Here is a 20976-nt window from a genome sequence, read left to right as displayed (position 1 = left end):
TTAATTTGCGTAGTTTTTTTTTTTTTTCAAAATTCCCCAAATTCCCGAGCCAAACTTCCCATGGAAAGTTTCCGGAAAGTTTCCGGAAATTTACCGGAAACTTTCCGCCCCTTTGCAACCCTACTTATAGACTATCTTAAATGTAGGTTTATTTAAAAAAAACGTTATATAATGTGACTTAATCCTTTTAACAATGGAACATAACGTTGTGGATCTAATGCGTTTCTCCGAATGCCTCCCACGCAGCGGCAAGGAGTCAGTGAACATTTACACAGAGTCGGGGTGAATCAACGTTTATCTCCGGAGTCGCAGGCAGAACAACAAGGTCTTCATCTTTAATAAGAAGTTTAATCTAACTCCACAATCTGAAACTCTCTCTGTCCTATATCCTCTGGTTTGTATTTTAAAGGTCCTATTTTGCAGCTCTTTTCATTCCAGCTGCAGTTGGAAACCATTCGGTCGCACAGCCTCTAACAAGAGCTGTCACATAACCAGAATAATGGTGAAATGTTCCTGAGAGAGAATGGCCTGAGGCCCCTGACCTCTGACCTCCTGCGACCATCAGCGTGCAGCAGCGATATGAGAAGTAACACATGTGGGCACAGGAGCTCAGAGGAAACCCTCACCTTCAGGATGGTGATGTTCCACGTGAAGCTCTCCACCGCCTTGTGCAGCTTCCGGCCCTTCAAGCCCTCCTTCGTGGCCAAGTCCTGCAGGTTCTCGTGAAATTCCATCGCTGAAAGAGAAACAGACTCCAGGTTATAAAGTGTTGCATCCGTCTCCGTGGCCGGACTTCACGTCGGTTTGTGAAACAGACGAGCGGCGGTGAGGAGACAGGTCCGGGAATCGGGACCTGGGTGAAACACATTAGAGCTCTGACCCTGGTGTGTACTGTCAACACGTCCCAGTCGACTGCTGCAGCAGACGTACACAGACTCTGAGGCTGTGCAGGAGCCCCCCCCCCTCTACTTTCCTCTCACATTAACTGCTGTGGTGCAGGTGTCGGCTTTAAAAGAACATATCTGAACAAATTAAAGGTAAGAGTTAGATTTAAGGGTTTTTTCCACACCTTAAAGTCCAGAGTAATGTTCATGTCTTTGTTACATTTGATCCAATCAGGTACAGGAAAGCAGCTAAAGCCTCTTTAGATGGAGCTCAAGGTATTCATATTCGAATCAATGGGTTTTTATTAGGGCTGGGCAAGTTAACTCGTTTCAATCGAGTTAACTCAAGTGATGAGTTAACTCGATTAATTATTTTATCTCCCATTAACTCAGGTTTGATTATTTATTGTTTTATTGTGAAAGTCAGGCTTTTATTTTGTGAAAGTCTGTTGCTGACTGCTGCAGAACAGGAAAAAAGAAAATAATTGGCGGATAAACAATCGAGTTAACTCATCACTTGAGTTAACTCGATTAAAACGAGTTAACTTGCCCAGCCCTAGTTTTTATGCCATTTTCGTCATTTTGGTTAAGAATAATCACTTGTTTAATATTTAGTATTATATTTAGGTGATTAACAGGTGTCCCATGATTTCATAGTTCCTACAATCAGATTAATTAATTATCATTTACAGTGTTACATTAATATTTACTGTGCTGTCTGTTGACGTGTGCCCTCCTGCAGCACTAATTTGAAATCTATGTCCCGGGGTGAAATGTGAGCGAGCGGCTGATCCCAACAAGGTATTAATGGGCGAGTAAAAACCTGGTGAACCTGTTTACAAAAAAAGGAGAGAAAGCAGAGACGCTTGATAAAACACAGGAGGAGGAGAAAACAAAAAAAAATGGAAGGAAGCACCGAGGCAGGATGAGAGAGTGAGTAAAGGAAACGGAGAGAGAGAAGTGGAGGAGAGAAGCTGTGTAGGCAGACAGACATGACGTCCTCTCACTGTGGATCAGCATCAAGCTTCCAACAGAGATCTGTCTCCTGAGGAGGTTTCCCACCTCCTCTCTCTCTCTCTTCCTCCCTGTGCATGACTGAGTCTGAGCCAGGACATGTTTAATGTTCAGTGTGTTTTATAGCACCAGCTCTGACAGAGCAGCAACAGGCGCTGAGGTAAATAAACCAGAGAGAGAGAGAGAGAGAGAGAGAGAGAGAGAGAGAGAGAGAGAGAGAGAGTTCCTGCTAAGCACAGAGCTGCAGAACACACGTCTGCACCGGGAACTACCCACAACACGTTTGTTCACTGGAAGCGCTGATATCTACAGTCTGTACGGGGGCCCTGTTGGTACTGTTGCTATGGAAACATGGTGTGCACGTGAGGGAGGAAGAGAGAGAGCGAGAGAGAGAGAGAGAGAGAGAGATCCCTTTGTGGCAAATCATCATAATAGGTGTGGGATTGGGTTGTTTTAGTGCCTCTCAGCTGAAGATACGAGTCTGTTAAAAGATCTCGAACAGGAACAGAACCTCAAACAGCCGAGAGAATTTACTCACAGGTCGGACACGTTGGTCCTCGTGGAACCAGACGTCACAACGCTGACCACGAAACACACAGGCAGCTTTTACATTTCCTGTGTTTCAACCATCGCGTAAAAATTAAGTTTCTTCAATTTCACAATCTGTAAGTACAGAGCCGCTGCTGCTGCGCACGTGAACCATGACTTTGCTGAAAAATGGTGCACAGCTTCCTCTTTCTGTTACACACACATATACACACACACACTGGTGGTTGCCTAGCAACATTTTATGGAGTCGGGCAGGCAAGAGACGGGGAAGCTCATCCTGAGGAAGGCGTTTCACTGATGTCTGTGAGGTGATGCTGCAAGACGGCAGCTGTACAGTAAAGCTCTCTCTCTCTCTCTCTCTCTCTTTCTGTGAGTGTAACGCTACAGCAAAGCATCGCAGATATACGATTAGCATAATCTGAATTATTCAGTTGATTGATTATTGATAATTCGTTCAACCAGATTTGATCGTATCCACTCTCACACCACTGGATCTGAGAATCACACAGAATACACATCGTTTGATCACTGCAGCCCCGTGTCAGTTTCAAACATTTACAAGATGAAATGTGAAATTTAAAGAAAAGACTCATCACAATTTTTCTGAGCCAGAGGGTGACGTCATCGATTTGCTCGTTTTGTGCGACTCAAGTCTAAAACATGAACATATTATATCTACAATAATGTATATAAACAAATATTGGGGATGGTGAAATTGATTAAGAGCATTTTGCCGATAAAAAAATCGAATTTTCTGCTTTTCTTCGTCTCACAACCTTAATATAATGAAATTGTCATTAGTTTACAAAACATCAGAAAAATGCCAAACGATCAAGGAAGAAAACGACGAGCAGATTATAGAAAAATGGAAATACTTGCAGCCGTGGAAATCTATAATGCAGTGGCCTACATACTGAAGGAGCAAAGAACAAAGATGGCGTTGCACTGTGTGATCTCAGGGTTTCCACACGTCTGATGTGTTTCAACATGTGTAACACAAACACTCGCTCCTTGCTTTGGAAAAAAAAAAAACTGTGGCTTCCTTCTGCACAGCGTCAACACAACGACCAGTGTGTCGCACTCGGCACACAACAACGTCTTGTGTACTCATGTAATTAGTCGTCTCAGCCATCGAGCCGGACGCACTAATTGGAAGAGGAGTGACTGTCGGCTGAGGGAAGTGACATCCGTGTTCGAGCCGCAAACACCTGACTGTGTTCTCTGACACTGTGTGTGTGTGTGTGTTAATGTGTGTGTGTGTGTTTCCTTTGGGAAGGGGGTGGGGGGTGAGCCCCTGTCTAAGCTGATGTGATGGATTATTCACAACTTTAATAGCTGTTGCTGCTGGAACGTTCCGCCTGCTGTAACGGGGGAATTGGGTTTGTACTGACCCAGTTTCCCCACAACAGACAAGTGCATGAAACCACATGACACACAAACACACAGACACACACACACACTGAAACACCAGTGTAAACACTCACACACTCACAGACCGCAAGGATGAAAATGTGTCAGTTCAGGGTGAAAAATAAATCAATGTTCAAGCTCATCACTTTGTCCATCTGTTGTGTCCTACTTCACAATTGTTAGCTGTTAAAATGTGTCCGGCTGCTTTGAGGTGATAATCAGACACGACGAAGCTTTGAGTCCCACAAAGATTCAAAGCTTTTGAATAAAAAGGTTTGATATATGCTTGTTTACATGTGGTGGGAATAATTCTTTCTGTGCTGCTAATGATGGCTACAACAGATCCTGGGGTTTTGGTCTCAATAAACTGGTCGTGAAAATAACCACGATTCTTATAAAACATTGAATGTTAATATCATGTTAAGTAGAGCCTGACCAAAATGGATTTTGGGGTCCTACATTGATATTAGGGAGTAAAAAGTTACTTCTCTGATATTATTACATCAGATGTTGATGTCTGTGAAGGTTGTAGTAGGCAACGATAAAATACAAAATAATCAATTCCCTCTTAAATCAGTTGTTTCTTTCGGACGTTCTGATTCACACTCCAACATATTGGGTATTACTGTTTAGTAGTGAAATTGACTGTTCTATGTTTTTATCTGTTATAAATAATTATTTTGTTAAACCTTCAGTGAAAAACTGATATTACGACAGATTTCCTGATAATTAAATGTAATTGTGTGAAGACGACCAAGTGAAGAAGCAGATAAAATCTCCTTCAGGCTTTGAATGATTTCAAATAAAGAAGTTATGAGCAGATGAGCAACAGGTGGAACTGGAGACAGCACAATGCACATTCACTCTCTAAAATCACACAATGTGTAATATTAATGTGTTGAGTCAACGTATTTGCAAACTGTGCACACTTGTAAATAATTTCGTACTGTAGATCTGTAAACTGCCAAACCGCCGGTGGCCTTGGGAAATAGAATAGAAGAGATGCTCATGAAGGATGCACAGATGAAAAAGGGGAATTATGGCACCGCTCACACAGCAGACATTTCAAAATTAACACATTCAAACCAATGAGTTCAGTCACTTTCTTCTCCTTCATCTGGTGATTGTTACGGGCTGGAACGTGGAGGACCAAAGACAGAACAACAGCAACAAGCCTCTGATTAAAAGACACAGTCCTGCTGCTCTCTGATCTGCCAAGACAATCGACGATGAATATTTTATAAAGGCATCCATCTGGAAACCAATAAAGCTGAGCCACGGTAATGATGGTCCATCTTTGCTCTCTTCCACTCTCACTTGGCGCTTCCACCGGTCCGACCCGGTGATAAATCAGCTCTCGAGGTTACTTGATGGAATTCCTTACGGCAAAGTGCTGCATTATGAAGCACATTAATCTCTAAAGAGAACTCCTTCTCGTTACCAGAGTTCAGCCTTGTACGCTGCCGCACGTTTCATAGAACAAGAAGTGTCACAGAATAAAGACTGAACGTGGGTCGGACTGACACTGACCGGAGAATAATGCAATCAGCAGATTATTGATCTTCACTGACGAGCAGCCAATCAAACGAGGGGATTGACTTTATCCCTGAATATAAGTTTTGCATTTAGCATTTCACTTTTTACTTCACTTTTTATATCTTTTATCTATTTTTATTCAGAAATGTTTATGTCAAAATAAATGTTACTTTGTATAAATATTGGTAAAAAGTGAGTAAATAAGAAGTAAACAGTGAGTAAATATATACTGGTTTCCTATTTTTTTATTGGTCTCCTATGTATGTTGTATTTATTGCGTTTTTATGTTACTATGTTCATTGTTTGCACCAATAACCAGAACAAATTCCTTGTATCTGTAAACGTACTTGGCAATAAAATACTTCTGATTCTGATTCTGATTCTCAAATCCCCCTTTGATAATTAGTTTGATACATCATTATGTGACATTTTTATATGTATATTTGCCTAGTTCACACATGAGTGGAGACCAACACTTCCTACACGTGGTGGAAGTGGTTGACCAATCACAACAGAATGGGAGAGCTGGCCAATCAGGGATAGACTGGGCTTTAACAGGACGATGGCCTTAGAGAGACAGGAACCTTTTCAAATTAAAACTATGAGGAAAATGTGTCTCCTTTAAATTCACATATGAGGGTGTAGCTGCGTGTTTTGTGGGAGAAGCTATTGAGCTACCATCTGTTAGCTGTTGTCATTCTCAGGTTCACTCATCCTTAAACCAAACCTTCACAGTTTCACAAAGCTGGATCACAAATTCAAACATGAATCGAATGGTAATTCCACTCTCCTGCAAATAGGCCGAATGTAATGAGCTCTACCCGATTTCTTATTGATTTATCTGTGTCTTGTAGCATTGGGGAGACGAAGGAGCTGCAGGCAAACCTTCACCAGCTGGTTAATACTGTCGGGGGGGAAACACGGGCTTATAAGGGTTTCTCTCTTTTTTGCCGTCTCTTACCTGCTTTTTGCGTTTGTAGGATTCGGTCATAGATCCCCTCATAGGTCTCCAGGAGCGCCCGGCTGGTTTGGATCACCTGAAAGCAGACCAAACATATTGTTCACATTTGTGTTCATCTTCCACATCAGCAAGAAGTAGCATTCCACAACAAAGCAGGGAGCGGTCTCAGTCTGCTGGCCGGGTGTTTCTGTCCAGGGAGGGAAAAACAAGCTGTTATTACAGGAGCGCTTGTGGGAAAGGGAAGGAGACACAAGCAATTAGGATGTCATCCTTTTCTTTCCAAATTGGAAGTGTCTTATATCTAAAAGGTTCATGTCAGACCTGCTGCTTGGTGTGGAAAGCTTCTGTTACGGCAGATCATGGAAGTTGTTTGATAAAGATGTCGAGTGAAACGTTAAACCTAGGAGGTGCGAAGCCTGATGAGTCACACCACTACTGTGCTATCCGTGAAACCGCAGCTGTGAATGATGCTAAGTTTAGCTCCTCTGCTGTTGTGCTTCGGCCTTAATTGAGTGCACGGTCTCCTCTGACTTGCAAACTGTTAAAACTCTCACGGTGGCCGTTAGAGCCGACTCAAAAGGCTTCAGGAATCCATTTATTACATCCAGACACCGCATCCTCTCCCCACACTGCTCCGAGAAAGAAAAAAGAAAAAACACTCTCTGTTTTTTCAGAGGCGTTTCAGGAGGTTAATGATGCATGTGTAGCCTTTCACAGACAGGTGAACAAGCACGGAGTGAACAAGGTGGCTCGCAAACCATCTGGATCTCTCCCCCCTGAATATTCCACTAATGGCTTAATTGTCTCATCTGAAGGAGATGATATTCAGTTAATGCCTGTTTGGTATCCGGGGCCTTTGTGTTCACGGAGTTGCTTTTTAATTGACATGTACATTTACTCGGAACACTCCCTAAGTGCCTTAAGTGCAGTGCAAGGTTGTGCCCAGCAGGCCAGGACGACAGGAAAAACACTATTTTTATTCAAGCTCAGTGTAACAAAGCCACCGAGTGAGAAAAGAGCCGCTGCCCCTGAGATCGATCTCTGGAGCTCGCCGGACGTGTGGCGGACCACCGGGAAAAGAACGAGTGGCGGGCGGTGTCGAAGGCAAGATGGAGGGCAAAGAGAGAAAAGGGAAACTTCTATTAGTAGGAAACATGAACAGTTAGTAATGTCCTCATATTTCTTGAGTAGAGAAAGTGGGTTTTACTACGGAGAAACAACAATTATCACAATATAATATTAATATCGACAGTTTTGTTGACTTTGTTCAATTCATTTAATGTTATTTTGGATTTTGTTGAGTTGCTACTGTGTAAGAGAAGTTCTATTTGAATAAAATTGACTGTATACATTTATGTCGTCTGTAATCAGTCCCTTTATAATGGTCCAACAATGTTTGAAGACTGCCATGTTTTCTCTGGGTCACATGTTTGCTCGTCACTGTGAATCACTCACTGTGATTTATTGAGAGTCGAACACATTGTCCTGATGCTGGAAATTCACTGGAGCAGCAAACGTGTATTAATCCGCAGCACGTGCACCAGCCCTTCCTGTCGGAGCTCTGTTTGCTGAAAGCTGCAAAGCAAAGCTGTTTCCTTGTTTTGTCAAAGTGAAAGTAAATTCTACTGATTTGTTTCTGAGGAAAAACGTCATCAGTAAGAACCTGAAGGATCAGATGCTTCTGATTCTGTTCTTCACATTAAGTTTGTGAATAGCAGGAAAAATGTAGAATGACATGAGTTGTGCTTTAGGAGCGATTGTGGAACGAGGATCTCTTACAATATCAATTGTTGGTTTTTCCATCTTTCCCGTCAACGTACTGAATTATTAAAAAAAAAGAAAATTCTTATAAAAATTCATGTTTATCTTACGGAATCCCAGTTCAGTTCTAAAACCCCATTTGAGCAGAATCGGTGAGAAAATGAAAAAGGCGAAGACAATTTTCCGAAGACGATACAAACCTCCTGCCTTTTCGTTTCTGAAAGCCCGATGACATAAGACTCCATCACGTCGTGAGCTTCACGGGGGGGGACAGACGCAGTCTCACAAACCCATGTCGTGAATCACCACGTTAGGCTACAAGCGCTCATGACTAAGTGATTGTGGCTGCTCGTGTCACTCTGCAGCTGCAGCGGGGGGGGGGGGCACGTCGAGCTGTCGCACACGCTGTGATTACCGCCATGATGGGTGAAGAAATTACAGCCCCGGTGGCACATGAAGCATCTCATTTAGGAGGCAGATTCTGAAAGGAAGGTGGGTGCACTGTGCCCCATCTGCACACTAAACACCAGCTACTGTAAGTGCTGGTGCTGGTCGTGTTATTATCATTACTCGCCACACTGCAGGAGGAAGCACAGGGATGCTCATTTATTTTTCAAGGTGATGTAAGACGAGTAATTCCATTGTGCACTGGACCATTAAAAACTCTAAGAATGGATTATTTAACACAACAGACCTCAACTGTGTGTCGGATGAATAATAGCACAACACAGAACTGATGCATATCTACAGTGTTTTTCAGATGTTTTCCCAAATACCACAGGGAAAAAAATGATATTGGATTATTGCCAAGTGAAGAAATGACTAACACATGGGTTTCATTATCTCCATGGATCAATGCGTCAGAGATTTAATATTTCTATGTTCCTCTGCTGCGAAACAAACACAAGGAAACCGGACCCTGTTATCTAAGACCGTAAACTGTCATCGGGCTAAATCTCTCTCTTCCTGCACATAAATGGCCAGGGACCGAGACCCAGATTCTATTTTTTGCCAATTCGGAAGTGAAAGCCTGGTTACTCCCACTGGTGGATTTTGACACAGTGCCTGAATTTCAGATTTTTTTTTATTGTCCCATACATTATTTACAACTCTTTAGGTTTTTCTCTCTCCTCATTTCATTGGCGCCTCCGTGCTCGTCAGCTCCCGTCTCTCCGGGCACTCGTCGGATGATCAAGGCCCCGAAGCCTCGAACCACTTAAGCCCTTCCTCTTAATTTATTCGACTTTGCTCCCCAAACACCCGTCGTTTTCTCCTTTCTTCCCCCTCCAACTAAATTCTCCCTGCTCCTCTTTCCATCAGGGCCAATTACCTCCCCCTCCACTGCAGACTCTGACTCGAGCAGAGGGGTCACCTTAATTTGTCTTCATCTTGAGTCTTCCCAGCAGCATCCCCCCTGTTTCAGATGCTCATCTCTGAGGGGGATGAAGAGTGTTATGAAAATAACTCTGTTGGGTTTAAATAGCTCTTCATTGTGTCTCTGCTGGAAACATAATGCTTTAACCAAAAGTATGTAAATATCCGATAAACTAATTAATTACTGGGTGCAAGATTATTCAAAGTTGCTCACTTGTATCTCTACTTAGTCGGTGGATGTCCTCCTTCTGCTTGAAATAAGGCTGGAATCCGTCATAGCGTGAGGAGAATCAGGGTCAGAGAACAGGATGTGATGGGGATAATGGTATTGTCTGGGAATAACCTCAATGGCATGTTGCATAACTTGCGGATATTGATTTAATTACTTAACAAAGCTCTGGCCTCATTACCTAACCACCACTGTGTGTCCCCATTAAGACCAGTGAAGCTACGGTATTGATTTGAATGGAGTCGAAGCTAGTTTGGTAGGTTAGGTCTCTTCCATTCCATTGTTACTGTGAACCACTGCCGAATACCCACTTTCACTAGGGCTGCAGGATATAGGTAAACTAAATACTAAATATTTAAGCCCCCTTCCCTTTTCCTTGAAGAGTCATTAATCTGCCCTTTGAGAGACAAACTCCCGACTGCAACTTACCATTTCATAGGTGGTGACGACCTTCTTGAGGACCTCTGGCAGCAGGCCTTGTGGTTCCAGCTCAGGGTACTGGTCAGCGAGGTTGAACAGCAGAATGGGAGTGACGTCGGGTCCAGCCAGTCGGGGGGACAAGGCCAGGATGCACTGCTTCAGGTTAGCCACAGCTGAAAGGCCGCACAGCTCTTTAAAGGACACGATGGCATTCTGCAGAGAGACGAGAGAAGTTTCAGCCGGGCCTGCATGCAGTTCTACTGGTTTGCACAGACATGCCAATAAAAACAAATATCTGATGCCATAACCATCAGTTACAGTGTGAAGAGAGAGTAACTTAATATTCCATGCTACTTAAGTCTGGCATTCATCTAAATAAAACATATAATCATAACTAAGACGCTGGGAGAGGAAGTGACCGCAAGTTCACTAATTACCTGGGAGAAGTTTCATTTTTTTGTGAGTCACTCACAAGCACTCAGACTCAACTGGACAGACAGCAGTGTCACATGGAAATGGAAAAAACTCACACACACACACAAATCCTAACCTTCCTGTGAAGAGGCCAATTTTAAACCCAACACAAACAACCGAAGGGACAAACTGTGGCAGGACGGCCGGGATGTGTTATATTCTCAAGGCCAGTGGCTTATTATCACACAATGACTGCAATATAAACAGGGCGACCGAAAATAAATCCCAAAGCGATGCCTGGAGAGACACAACATGGGACCAACCACAGAGTGTTGAGAGATTCCTGTGAAGCATTTCTCAAAAAATGTATTATCTTTCTTAACAGAGAGTGTGAATGAGCATGTATATTAAACATTTGCACATAAAAGAGAGTATTTAACTGTTTTCATAATGGTACATAAATGTGTTCAATGTCAGGGGGAAGAAGTTCAGGGTGACACTGGGTTTGTGTAGGTCTGGGTGTCATGGTTAAAGCTAAAGGACACTTTCATCATTTGTTGTAGCCATTTTAACATACTTATTCTCTACCTCTACCCTTCTGCTGTATCTGTTTCTGATTTACACATTAGAAGTTATTCAAATCTATGACATACCATTTAAATTGGACTCATCCTAATGCACATTATGACGCAGCTTGTCTGCATCTGTTTTGCGGGTTGCACAACACATGGCAGTTAAATCAAATCAGATTCAGTCGAGCGTGGTGGTGACGTGTTTCTCTTTCGAAGGAGGAAGCCTTTTTTTTTTTAGATGCTCAAAATTCTTTGTAGTAAATATGGTTATAATCTTACATTATATAAGCTGGACTTGAGGGTATCGATTTCTACTATTCTCATGCAAGACGACAGGGGGGGATTCTTGCAGTCAGCACACACATTTTAGATCATGAAGGTGCATCAATGTTGAAGACACAAGCAAACCAAATGCATTTGAGCGTTAATTTCTTACCTGCATGTTCTCTCTGAGGTCCGTCGCCTCCCTAAGTGGCAGGACGGCTGTTTTGAAGACATCATCCACAGCCTTGATCAATAGCACTCTCATGCTGGCATACTCCCTGCTCCTCTTGGCCTTCCGTACAGACAGTCCCCGTTTGTGTGGTTTACCTCCTCCTCTTCGATTGGTTATGGCCACATGAACAAACAACAAGGTGTGTGGCAGAACTTCCCCCGTCAGAGACTGTAGCGGTATATGACGGAACCCTGGCTGGAGACACTCAAAGGGTATCGTGTACTGGCCGATGAATTCATCCCCGATGTAGTCGTCATCTAGCACCACGAAGCGCACCATTGCGAGCTCCGGGAGGTTTATCTGAAACTCAAAGCTCTCGTCGAAGAGAGGGTTGTCCCCGTTCTGGTTGACTGTTTTAGTTCTTTGTTCAGCGCAGTCAGCCGGGATGCCGTGTATTTCCACGTACACGTAGGGGTCCACTACGTCTCCTTTGGCACCGGAGCCTTTGGGTTTCGGGAAGTTTTGTCCGCTGATGATCTTGATGTGCAAGAGCTGTGGAGAAACACCGGGCACAGAATCTTTAGTGTTGGCACTAAAATATGAAACCTGCTCCCTCATGATGGCTGGACGCAGCACATAGCCGCAGTTCCCATTCTGACGGAACCAGCCAATGTTTAGATCCATCATCAGGCCGGGAGTCTGGTAGTTCATTGCTACAATCTGGCAACCGCACTTCCAGAAGTCTTGCGGGTTCATGTTGCTGGAGTCGATCCGCATGGGGCTGGGGTAAACCCGTGCCAGGAACTTCTTGTTATAATTGACAAAGTCACCAGGGAAGTCACTTGCATGGCGAGTGGCAAAGACCTCATTGAAGGAGCAGAGCTCCCAGTGCTTCTGACTCTGGAAGGACGTTGCGAAGTCTCTGAACTCCACAGACTTACACAGGGTCACCAGATCAGAGAGGTCTTTGGACAGCTGGAATTTCTTGAGTGCGATGGTCTGTTGTTCCGCAGACTCGATGCTCATCCTTTGGGACATCTCTGCCCCCTCGTCCTCATCGGTCACCTCACCCTCCGAAGCAGTGCAGTTCGTACTCAGCTTCTTCCCCTTCAGCAGGATCTTTCCCTTCAGTTCCGAGGGAGAAGGGAGGTAACAGTCCTCGGGTTTAGGAGGATCTAGTATGATCTTGTCTCCAAGGATCTTCTTCAGGTGCTGAAACATGACTCTCTGTTGCTTTAAGGAGCAGTGGTTTTCTAAACATAACATCAGTGGAAACTCGGATGCAACGAAGGAATACTTGTTGATGACGTCGATGACGCTGCGAAACACGATCTGTGACGTCATCGTGTGGCCAGTGTAAATAACAGGTTCATTATCAGGTCCGTCCCACACGTCCAGCTCTACACTGCGGCAGCCCATCTTGAGGGCACGGATATACCCCGTCACGTCTGAGGGACCCCTGAACTGATCCTCAATCAGGTACGTGTTGTGGGATGCATTGATGTAATAGTGGGACAAGGGCTGGTTCATGTCCTGGCAAACCGTTTTGTGTTCTGGGTCAAATATATGGCACTCTGGCGACATGACGTAGTTGGTGAAGCCATCGAGAGACAGCCAGCCCTTGAGCTGACCCTCTTTAGATGGCTCATATTTCTGAATCACCTCCAGGCTGATGTCTTCACTAACTTGAGCCATACCCTGCTCTGCCTCTAGAAATATCATCAAGTCCTTGGTATCCAGAAATTCTTTGTTGCTGGAGAACTGAACAAAGAGAAAGTAAATTTCTGGTCGGGTGCAAAGATCGTGAAAGACCTCGATGAACTCGTCTTTGGTCACATCGGAGCCGGGTTTGTCCTTAGCTTTGTGAAGCTCCTTGAACTTCAGTTCTATTTTTACATTTTTGAGTCCCGGGTTCAGCTTCTTGACGAGCTGCACAGCGGTACATATCGTTATCTGTTTGCTGTTGTTACAATCAGCCTCATCAAAGAGTTCCCCTAACCACGACGAGCGCATGTTGTTCTGACTGCTCTCTATCATATTCAACGTGTGTTTCCCGTAGGAGATGAGGTACCTCAGTCCTGTTACCCATATGTTGGCTACATCTGCTGTGTTCGCCACCAGGTCCAGGGACTCGTAGTTCTCCCCGAAGATGACTGAGAAAGCACAGTCCTCTGATATCTGATCGTAGGTTCCATTAGTTCTAAAAGTCTCTGTATTTTTCCCCGTGCGGACCTCCTTGATGGATTTCACATCAATTTTGGCTTTTTCTGACTCCTTCTTCGAGGGCTCCCATCTCAAAGACTGCATGTCAGCATCAAGGAGAAAGTAGCGGTGGTAAATGCGCGAGTTGGATCGCACTTTCTTCAGCTCAGAGCCATCCACCATAGCATTGATGCAGTCACTAGCGCTGCTTATCTTCTTCTCGGTAGGCATGCTGCTGAATGACACAGTCTTCTTTCTCTCTTTGCGATGTCTGGAACCATCCTGCAAAGAAACAGGAGAACATTTTTAAATAAAAACCTCAGAAACAGAATAAGTCTCGTGATTTATCAGATGAAACCTTACTTCTTAAAAGGATTTTCAGCTTTACAGAATCAGGTTTATCTATTTCCCTGTTCATTAAGTCTATTAGGATGTTTGATGCCCATTTACATTCTTAGTATGTTCGATCTTTCACAGGGGAAGAGAGGGACATAAATTCCAGCTGGGACACTAAATCGGTTTTTAACCAAATTTCTCCACAATAATTTGACTAATTTGACCAATTTACTTAAGTATTTTAAGTCCAACAAATGTCTTCCACAATAAAATCCAGGATTAAATGTTTTGTCTTACAGTTACAGCCAGGCAGTTGCTTATACTACAGAACAAAACAGCCCAACACAACATGCTGTCTGCTCTGATACAGTTTCCATGTTCAGTCCTTCCTTCCTGCCCCCCCACCCCCCTTTGTTCAGTCTGAGCAATTGCTCTGTGGAATCACAGCAGTGACTTTTGTTGGGTGACTTCAGGTTCCTGTCACTGTATATTGTAGAGACAGAACATGGAATCTCCCTGAGGAAGTATTGGCCACAGACATCCAGACATCTACAGAAGCCACATGTTGAACTAACCCTGCACTTCCCACTGTGGCAGGTTCCTTCACATTCTAAATTCTTCAAGCTCATTTCTCAAATGTAGACCAGCCAAACCCCAAACCATTGTTAATCACTCGGTGGTAGCTTAATGGTACCACTTGATGCAAAAAGAATGCATCACTTTGTCAACAGTACGATGTTGCCAAGTTGAGAATTCCTGACACTGCACTTCAGTAGAAACCCTTGACTTTTGTCTTCCTCAGGGATTTAATGAAATACTTGAATCCTTCACAGCCTCTCGTGTAACCAGACTCAGATGTGCACAACATGCTGACAGAAACAAGACTCACAAAGATCACCGTGTCAAGGCAGGATGGGTAAAGCCACAGAGTGATTGCCTGGTTGCACACATGATTTCCATGGGTTTGACTACGTGACGCATGGAGGAGCTTTCAACACATCCTCCCTGACATTTACGGCTTATGTATTTATAACATAAGCATAAATGACAAAGAAACCTGACAAAACTCCACCTTCTCTGGTGACAGCATTTATAACAATACATTTGACAAAACCAACTGAGATAGATGAGTGTTGCTGTCATTCTTTCTCATCTGTAACTGCATTTAGTCCCCAGTCTGTCCTCTTACTGTCTCCTCTCCAGCTTTGTCACTGCCACTGCTGAGCAGTGGTTATTAGAGGCAAATAGAGACTGACTTCTGTGCTATGTGTCACGTACATACTTCATTGCATTTAGACAGGATGCAGCATAATCAGTGGTTGCTGACCACAGTGCAGCTGCAGACAGAATAGCCTCCGTCAGATGCTTTGTTTGTCTGAACAATTAATTTGTCATAGTAGATGACATATAATAATAAAACTTGCTTGATTTGTGCAGAGCCTCAAATTCCCCCTTGAAAATCATCTCAAACACGATAACATCTTATTACAAATATCCTGGGAAGCCTTTCAGTCTATAACTGGAATTAAACCCGAACAGTTATTTCTTAGAATGACTAAATCATTATACATATAAGATTATATCACAATAAGGTATTCCTAAACACAGACTGTGACATGATAACCTGGATTGGAGGGATTTCTCTGTGAACCATGGATGTGCCATGTTGAGTTAAATGTAAACACATTAATCACATTCTTAAAGCTTAAAAACTAAATGCATGACTGCAGATAATCCTTATGATCTGGTCAAGAATGTTTTCATGTTAACCTTGTGTTCACAACTTACTGATGGAATGTGTCTACTTCCTGCTGTATTACCTCAGGATTTCCCCCCCACTTCCTTTACCAAAAGTAAAATACAAAACTGCACACAAACACCGCGTGTTATTGTTTCCTGAGGGCGCCATTTCTTTTGCAACAGTCCTTTTTCTAGGGGAAGTAAGGTAACCACGGGTATTTCCTTTTGACGTAAGTTTGATTAGTCCTTAAAAGGTACTTATAAGACAAGATCACCATTATCAGGTTGTCTATTTATAGTCACATCAGATCCCTACCTTATAGGGTGCATATTCTCCTATACACAAATATCTCCTCAGTTAATCTCTGTTCCTTGGAGTTCAATAATAAATACCAAGTCAACCAGGATTAAGATTTGTAGAGCCAGACCAAAGCACATCCCCAAAACAAGTTATGAAACCAGAATACCTGAGATGCTCAAGTAACATCAGCTCACAAAGATTTGATTAAGACCTTGATATGTCCAGATAAGATCAGGTTTGTTGTGTTTTAGCAGAAGTAGGACGGATTACCCTTGAGGATTTAGGGCCTTGTACTGGTCATCCAGGGTCGAGGGTTTACCTGCATAATCTGACTGGAAGTGCATTTAAGGTCACAAACTATCGTGATTATAATACAGTACGAGCTGGAAAGTACGAAAGAAGTAAACTTGCTTCCCTGTGCTCGTTATCTATTACGGAGTTCATTTTTCTTTTTTAGTGTTCAGAGAGGAAATGCCTTCTTATATTTTTAAAGTGTCAGTAGCAACAGTATCAGACTGTCTCATAATTAGGAGATAAATATGAACGGTAATCCTGGTTGACTCATCCTGACAAGGGGACGTTAGTTATATGCCTTTACTGTTCCAAAAATACGTTCTGTGTGATTTAGAGCTTCTGTGTCGAGTTAGTGGAGAAGACGGAGAGAGACGGGAACAGAGGAAGAGGCGACGAGGAAGCGAGAGGCAGAGAGAGAATGACTAAGTGAGACACAGAATGTCCAACTGCTCGCCGTTCCCGTAGGAATCCAAATCCTCTAATGGCCTGAATCCTGGATTTTTCCTCCTGGCTCACTGAGCAGCTATGAACTGTCAGAGCCACTGAGGGTATCACAGGGGACCCATTATGCTTCTGTTCTACCATACAGCCCCCAAGAACATGCAGTGTGACTCACCTGGATCACATCGCTTCACACAGGAGCAGATCACAGCTCCACACCAAGAGCCAGATTTATCGATAAAGGTCATGGTTTCAAAGAGAAAGTACAAATGGTGCAAAATGTGTCTCTCGTTAGACTGTGTGGTTTAGAGCCCAAAACAATATAGAGTATTGGACCTGAATTGTCGTTGTCAGAGTCTTAGGATATTAAAAATTTAATTGAGTAACCATAAACTTTATTACTAATAACTATAAATAAAAAAACAGCCGTACAACTACACATAAATAACTTAAATTGAGCCTATAAACAGATTTTTGGACTGCATGTACCCATTTATACATAGAGCAGGGTCCCTTTCATAATATGGAAATCTGTGGAGTAATAATAAGCAAGAAGATCTCTCGCATCAAACCAACCACTGAGAATTAATTTCCAAGCTGCATCATGAAATAACAAGATTCTGTTCACACTGCCTGATGCATTCAACGGGCAGAGGAGGCCGAGATGAAAACAAGTCTAATGTGTGAAAGTCAGACGGGAGAGTAACACGGTGACAAAGGAGAAATGACAAAAAGAGAAGTAAATGAATCACAAGGAAACCTCCCCGGTGACAGTAAGGAAGAGGAAATGCATGAATCAATAAAAGGCGGTTTGGTCGAGGACATTGAGCTCTTGCGTAAACTTTTCAGAAAGGGCGATGAGTCGCGTTACAAACTCCAATCACTTTAACACCATCAGCTTAGAGGATGAAGGGAAAAATCATTTTTAAATGAACCTTTACAGCTTAACCAATTTAATTTCATTTGGGTTTATTTTTGGTTCCGTAAATCATTACCTAAATGTGAGATTATTAAGACAATAAGAGGTAACAAATTATTCACTGTACAGTTATTGTTCACCACATAATTGTAGCAGATAAACAATATTCCGGTGAAGGGCTTGTTGTTTGATTATCAAAATAGCATATGGACTCTCTGTTCTCCAGCTGCACTGCAGTCAAATCCCACAGGAGGTTTGAATCTGCCGAAGGACCCAGATGCTGCCGTTCTTTACCATATCATATCAGTTGTTGGTCAAATGAAGTGTGAAGAAGGTGAATACCCGGGGAGTTTACTTTTAAAGCTGAATAAACAGAAATGAGTGTAGCATTTCTATTTGTGGAACACTGCGGTTGTGACCAAGCGTCCCCAGAGCTTCGACTGAAGCCGACTCTAAAGGAGGAGGGAGCCCAATTTATTATAAGACATTCAAATTTATTTATATTTTTAAATCATGTGTATATCTGAGGGTTTTTGACTGATGTAATGTCACTGACACATTCACGTGTTGTACAGTTGAAACTAAAGAATAGCACTCTTCACTTACTAGATTATCTGACACCTTAAAACAAACTAATTCTATTTCATAAGACTGCTTCCTGGATTTGCATGAGTGATGATCAAAACACTCAAAAGAAACATTGAGACACATGTTGTGCATAAATTCCAGAAAAGTCCCTCTTCTTGCTTTCCCGACGCTCGAAACGATTCCAGAAAAATGTTCCCTTGAATTTATACTCCACTGTTCTTTTTGGCAGTATTTCACTTACTCACAAAAAATTAACTTAACCAGAGGGGGAAAAGTTCCTGTTTCTACATCATCAGCTTTTAATTTTCTGGCTCTAGGCTTTTCGAGCAATCCTCTCATGTTCTCAAATATTGATTGAGCCATTACCCAGTTACAGTATTAATTTGTTGATTCAGTAATATTATTTAGAGCCTTAACACACTTTTGATGGTTTATTAGGTTGAGTGCTTATGCTCTTCACACACAGGAGTGTCCTGGATATCGTCCCTGACACTAAAGCAAATGTTAGGTTTCCTTATACTGCTGTGTATGGACGAAGGGGAAACACAAGAACCTCCAAATATTGACTTTTAAACTAAATATGATGGAATTCCTCTTTTCTAACTCTGTGCTACTTGTTTATTTTGTCCTTTACGTTAGCTTTAACCATGATCGTCCAACCTTCTACTTTCCTAAACAGTTTTACGGGTGCTGTGAACGAAACAGGACCTTGAATGTCAACCAGCAAGCTGAGCAAAAATGGCATTTCGAATCATTATCAGTAGTATTTCTCATTTCCCAGCACCCACATATAATCCTCTCCAGGACCAATCCAGGGTTAAGAACCACTGACCCGCACTGGGAAGGCAAAGCCAATGGGATATTGGAGATCGTAACAGTACACATGTGTTTTTAAATTAAAATCTATTGGCACGTAAAGAAACCTATGCTTGACCTTTACTCAGGTTGAGACTGAGGCTTGCAAATGGTTCATCAACATTTTATCTTTTGTTCGTCTTTGGCTTTAAAACTAGATAATTCTCAAGGGTTTATGACAGATTAACTGTCAGAATTCATCCTAGTAAAAAGCCGGATGCCTGAATGTCATTTTTTTTTTCCGATTAATCTATTATTTTCTCCGAGGTCAGACTTCAGAGCACTCACACAACATTAATGTCGGGTCAACGCTGCAAATGCTGAAAATGATGTGATTCAGATTCTGATCAGACCTCGGCTGAAGAAGGATCCAGCGAAACCATCACGTCAGTGCTCAGCATAAGATCGGAGAGAGAGAGAGAGAGAGAGAGAGCGAGGAGCGAGCGAGCAGCATCATCAGAACGCAGCGTCTGATAAGGCCTCCATGTTGAGACGGTCTCGGAACACTCTGCTGTCTCTGAGATGCCAGTTACATAAATCAGCGTTTCAACATTGTCAGTGTTGCAACAGCAGCTTCACTAAGCTTCATCCGTGAAACCTCTCAAGGCTGAAGAGAGTGATGCAAGACAAAGTTAAAGCACAGGGAATAATACAACAAAAAAATACCCAACCCCTGTTTAATTCAACTTTGATCAAATCGACTCCCAGTAGTAGACATGGACTGATTATCTGAACCCAAATACGTTCATACTCAGAATGAGCAATAATCAAATGGAATAATCCAGCCTTGTTTACATTATGTAGACATGTATACGTCTAAATCTCATTATAACGTCCTGTTGGAGTTTTGGCAACATTTTGTGACTTCGACATACGATAGTTACAAACTGCTTGATGACGCACGCTCTGGGTCTGAGTGTAAACAAGTAGTCGGATATAATGTTTGATGTAAGGAAAAATCAGACTATGCTCGGCAACATATAAATAGAAATATGAATGGAATATTCTATCAGCAAGTCATAATGGAAATAAGGTCAATAGTCTCATTGGTGTTCATGTAGGGATTTAAATACAGTCAATAGCAATATCTTAAAAGTTATAATAGTCATTTTGATCACAACTGTTTTTCAATATTTCCATGATTCAGTTTATATTAATTATGAAAGAGAAACAGAATAGCTCTTAGTTCTTGCTTCCAGAATAATATTGGGCTGAGTTTGTGATTTCCTCTGACAGCTTTGCTGTTCATAAAGTAAACAAGAACAAGTTTGTCATTGAGATCAGATTACAGAGAGAGAGAGACGCCTCTGTAAACTGTTTAAGAAACATTTTCTCATGGTTGACCATTACATGGAAAGTCTAATTAAATATTAAAATACTTAGTGTGCAGGAAATGGGAGCGGTTATGGGAGCGGTTATCCAAAGAAACCAAATTTAAACACTAATATGACAATGAACACCTTGTGACTTCCAGCTGTGACTAACACTTGCTGGTAATTGTTTTATTTTTTCAAGAAACGATAAAAGAAATTTTATCGTAGAGCATCTGAAAAACAGTGAAACGCTCTCATCACTATTCCTAGAACACAATTTAATATCACCACACTTTCAGTCTAAAACTATAAACATGTTTAACAGTTTATTATAATGTTACCACACAGAAAACAGCAATTATACACATTAAGAAACTGCAACCATTAGAAATATCTTTGCTTCCTTTTGCAGCTCTTGTTTTCTGCA

The 20976-nt window shown here is 42.3% G+C and overlaps 1 protein-coding gene across 1 annotated transcript in view; it reads right to left on the bottom strand.

Moving 5' to 3' along the window:
* Window positions 1-20976, bottom strand: part of LOC133014781 (inactive phospholipase C-like protein 2) — a 33669-nt gene that overhangs the window by 4361 nt on the left and 8332 nt on the right. Inside the window, exons 2-5 of the mRNA XM_061082047.1 lie at window positions 11561-14044; window positions 10148-10351; window positions 6355-6430; window positions 627-736 (exon numbers count right to left, since the gene is read on the bottom strand). Coding sequence (XP_060938030.1) covers window positions 627-736; window positions 6355-6430; window positions 10148-10351; window positions 11561-14044 — 2874 coding nt within the window. The remainder of the gene's footprint in view (window positions 1-626; window positions 737-6354; window positions 6431-10147; window positions 10352-11560; window positions 14045-20976) is intronic.

This window comes from Limanda limanda, chromosome 11 (genome assembly GCF_963576545.1).
Source record: "Limanda limanda chromosome 11, fLimLim1.1, whole genome shotgun sequence".
Taxonomy (NCBI): domain Eukaryota; kingdom Metazoa; phylum Chordata; class Actinopteri; order Pleuronectiformes; family Pleuronectidae; genus Limanda; species Limanda limanda.
This window is presented reverse-complemented; position numbering and strand designations above follow the sequence as displayed.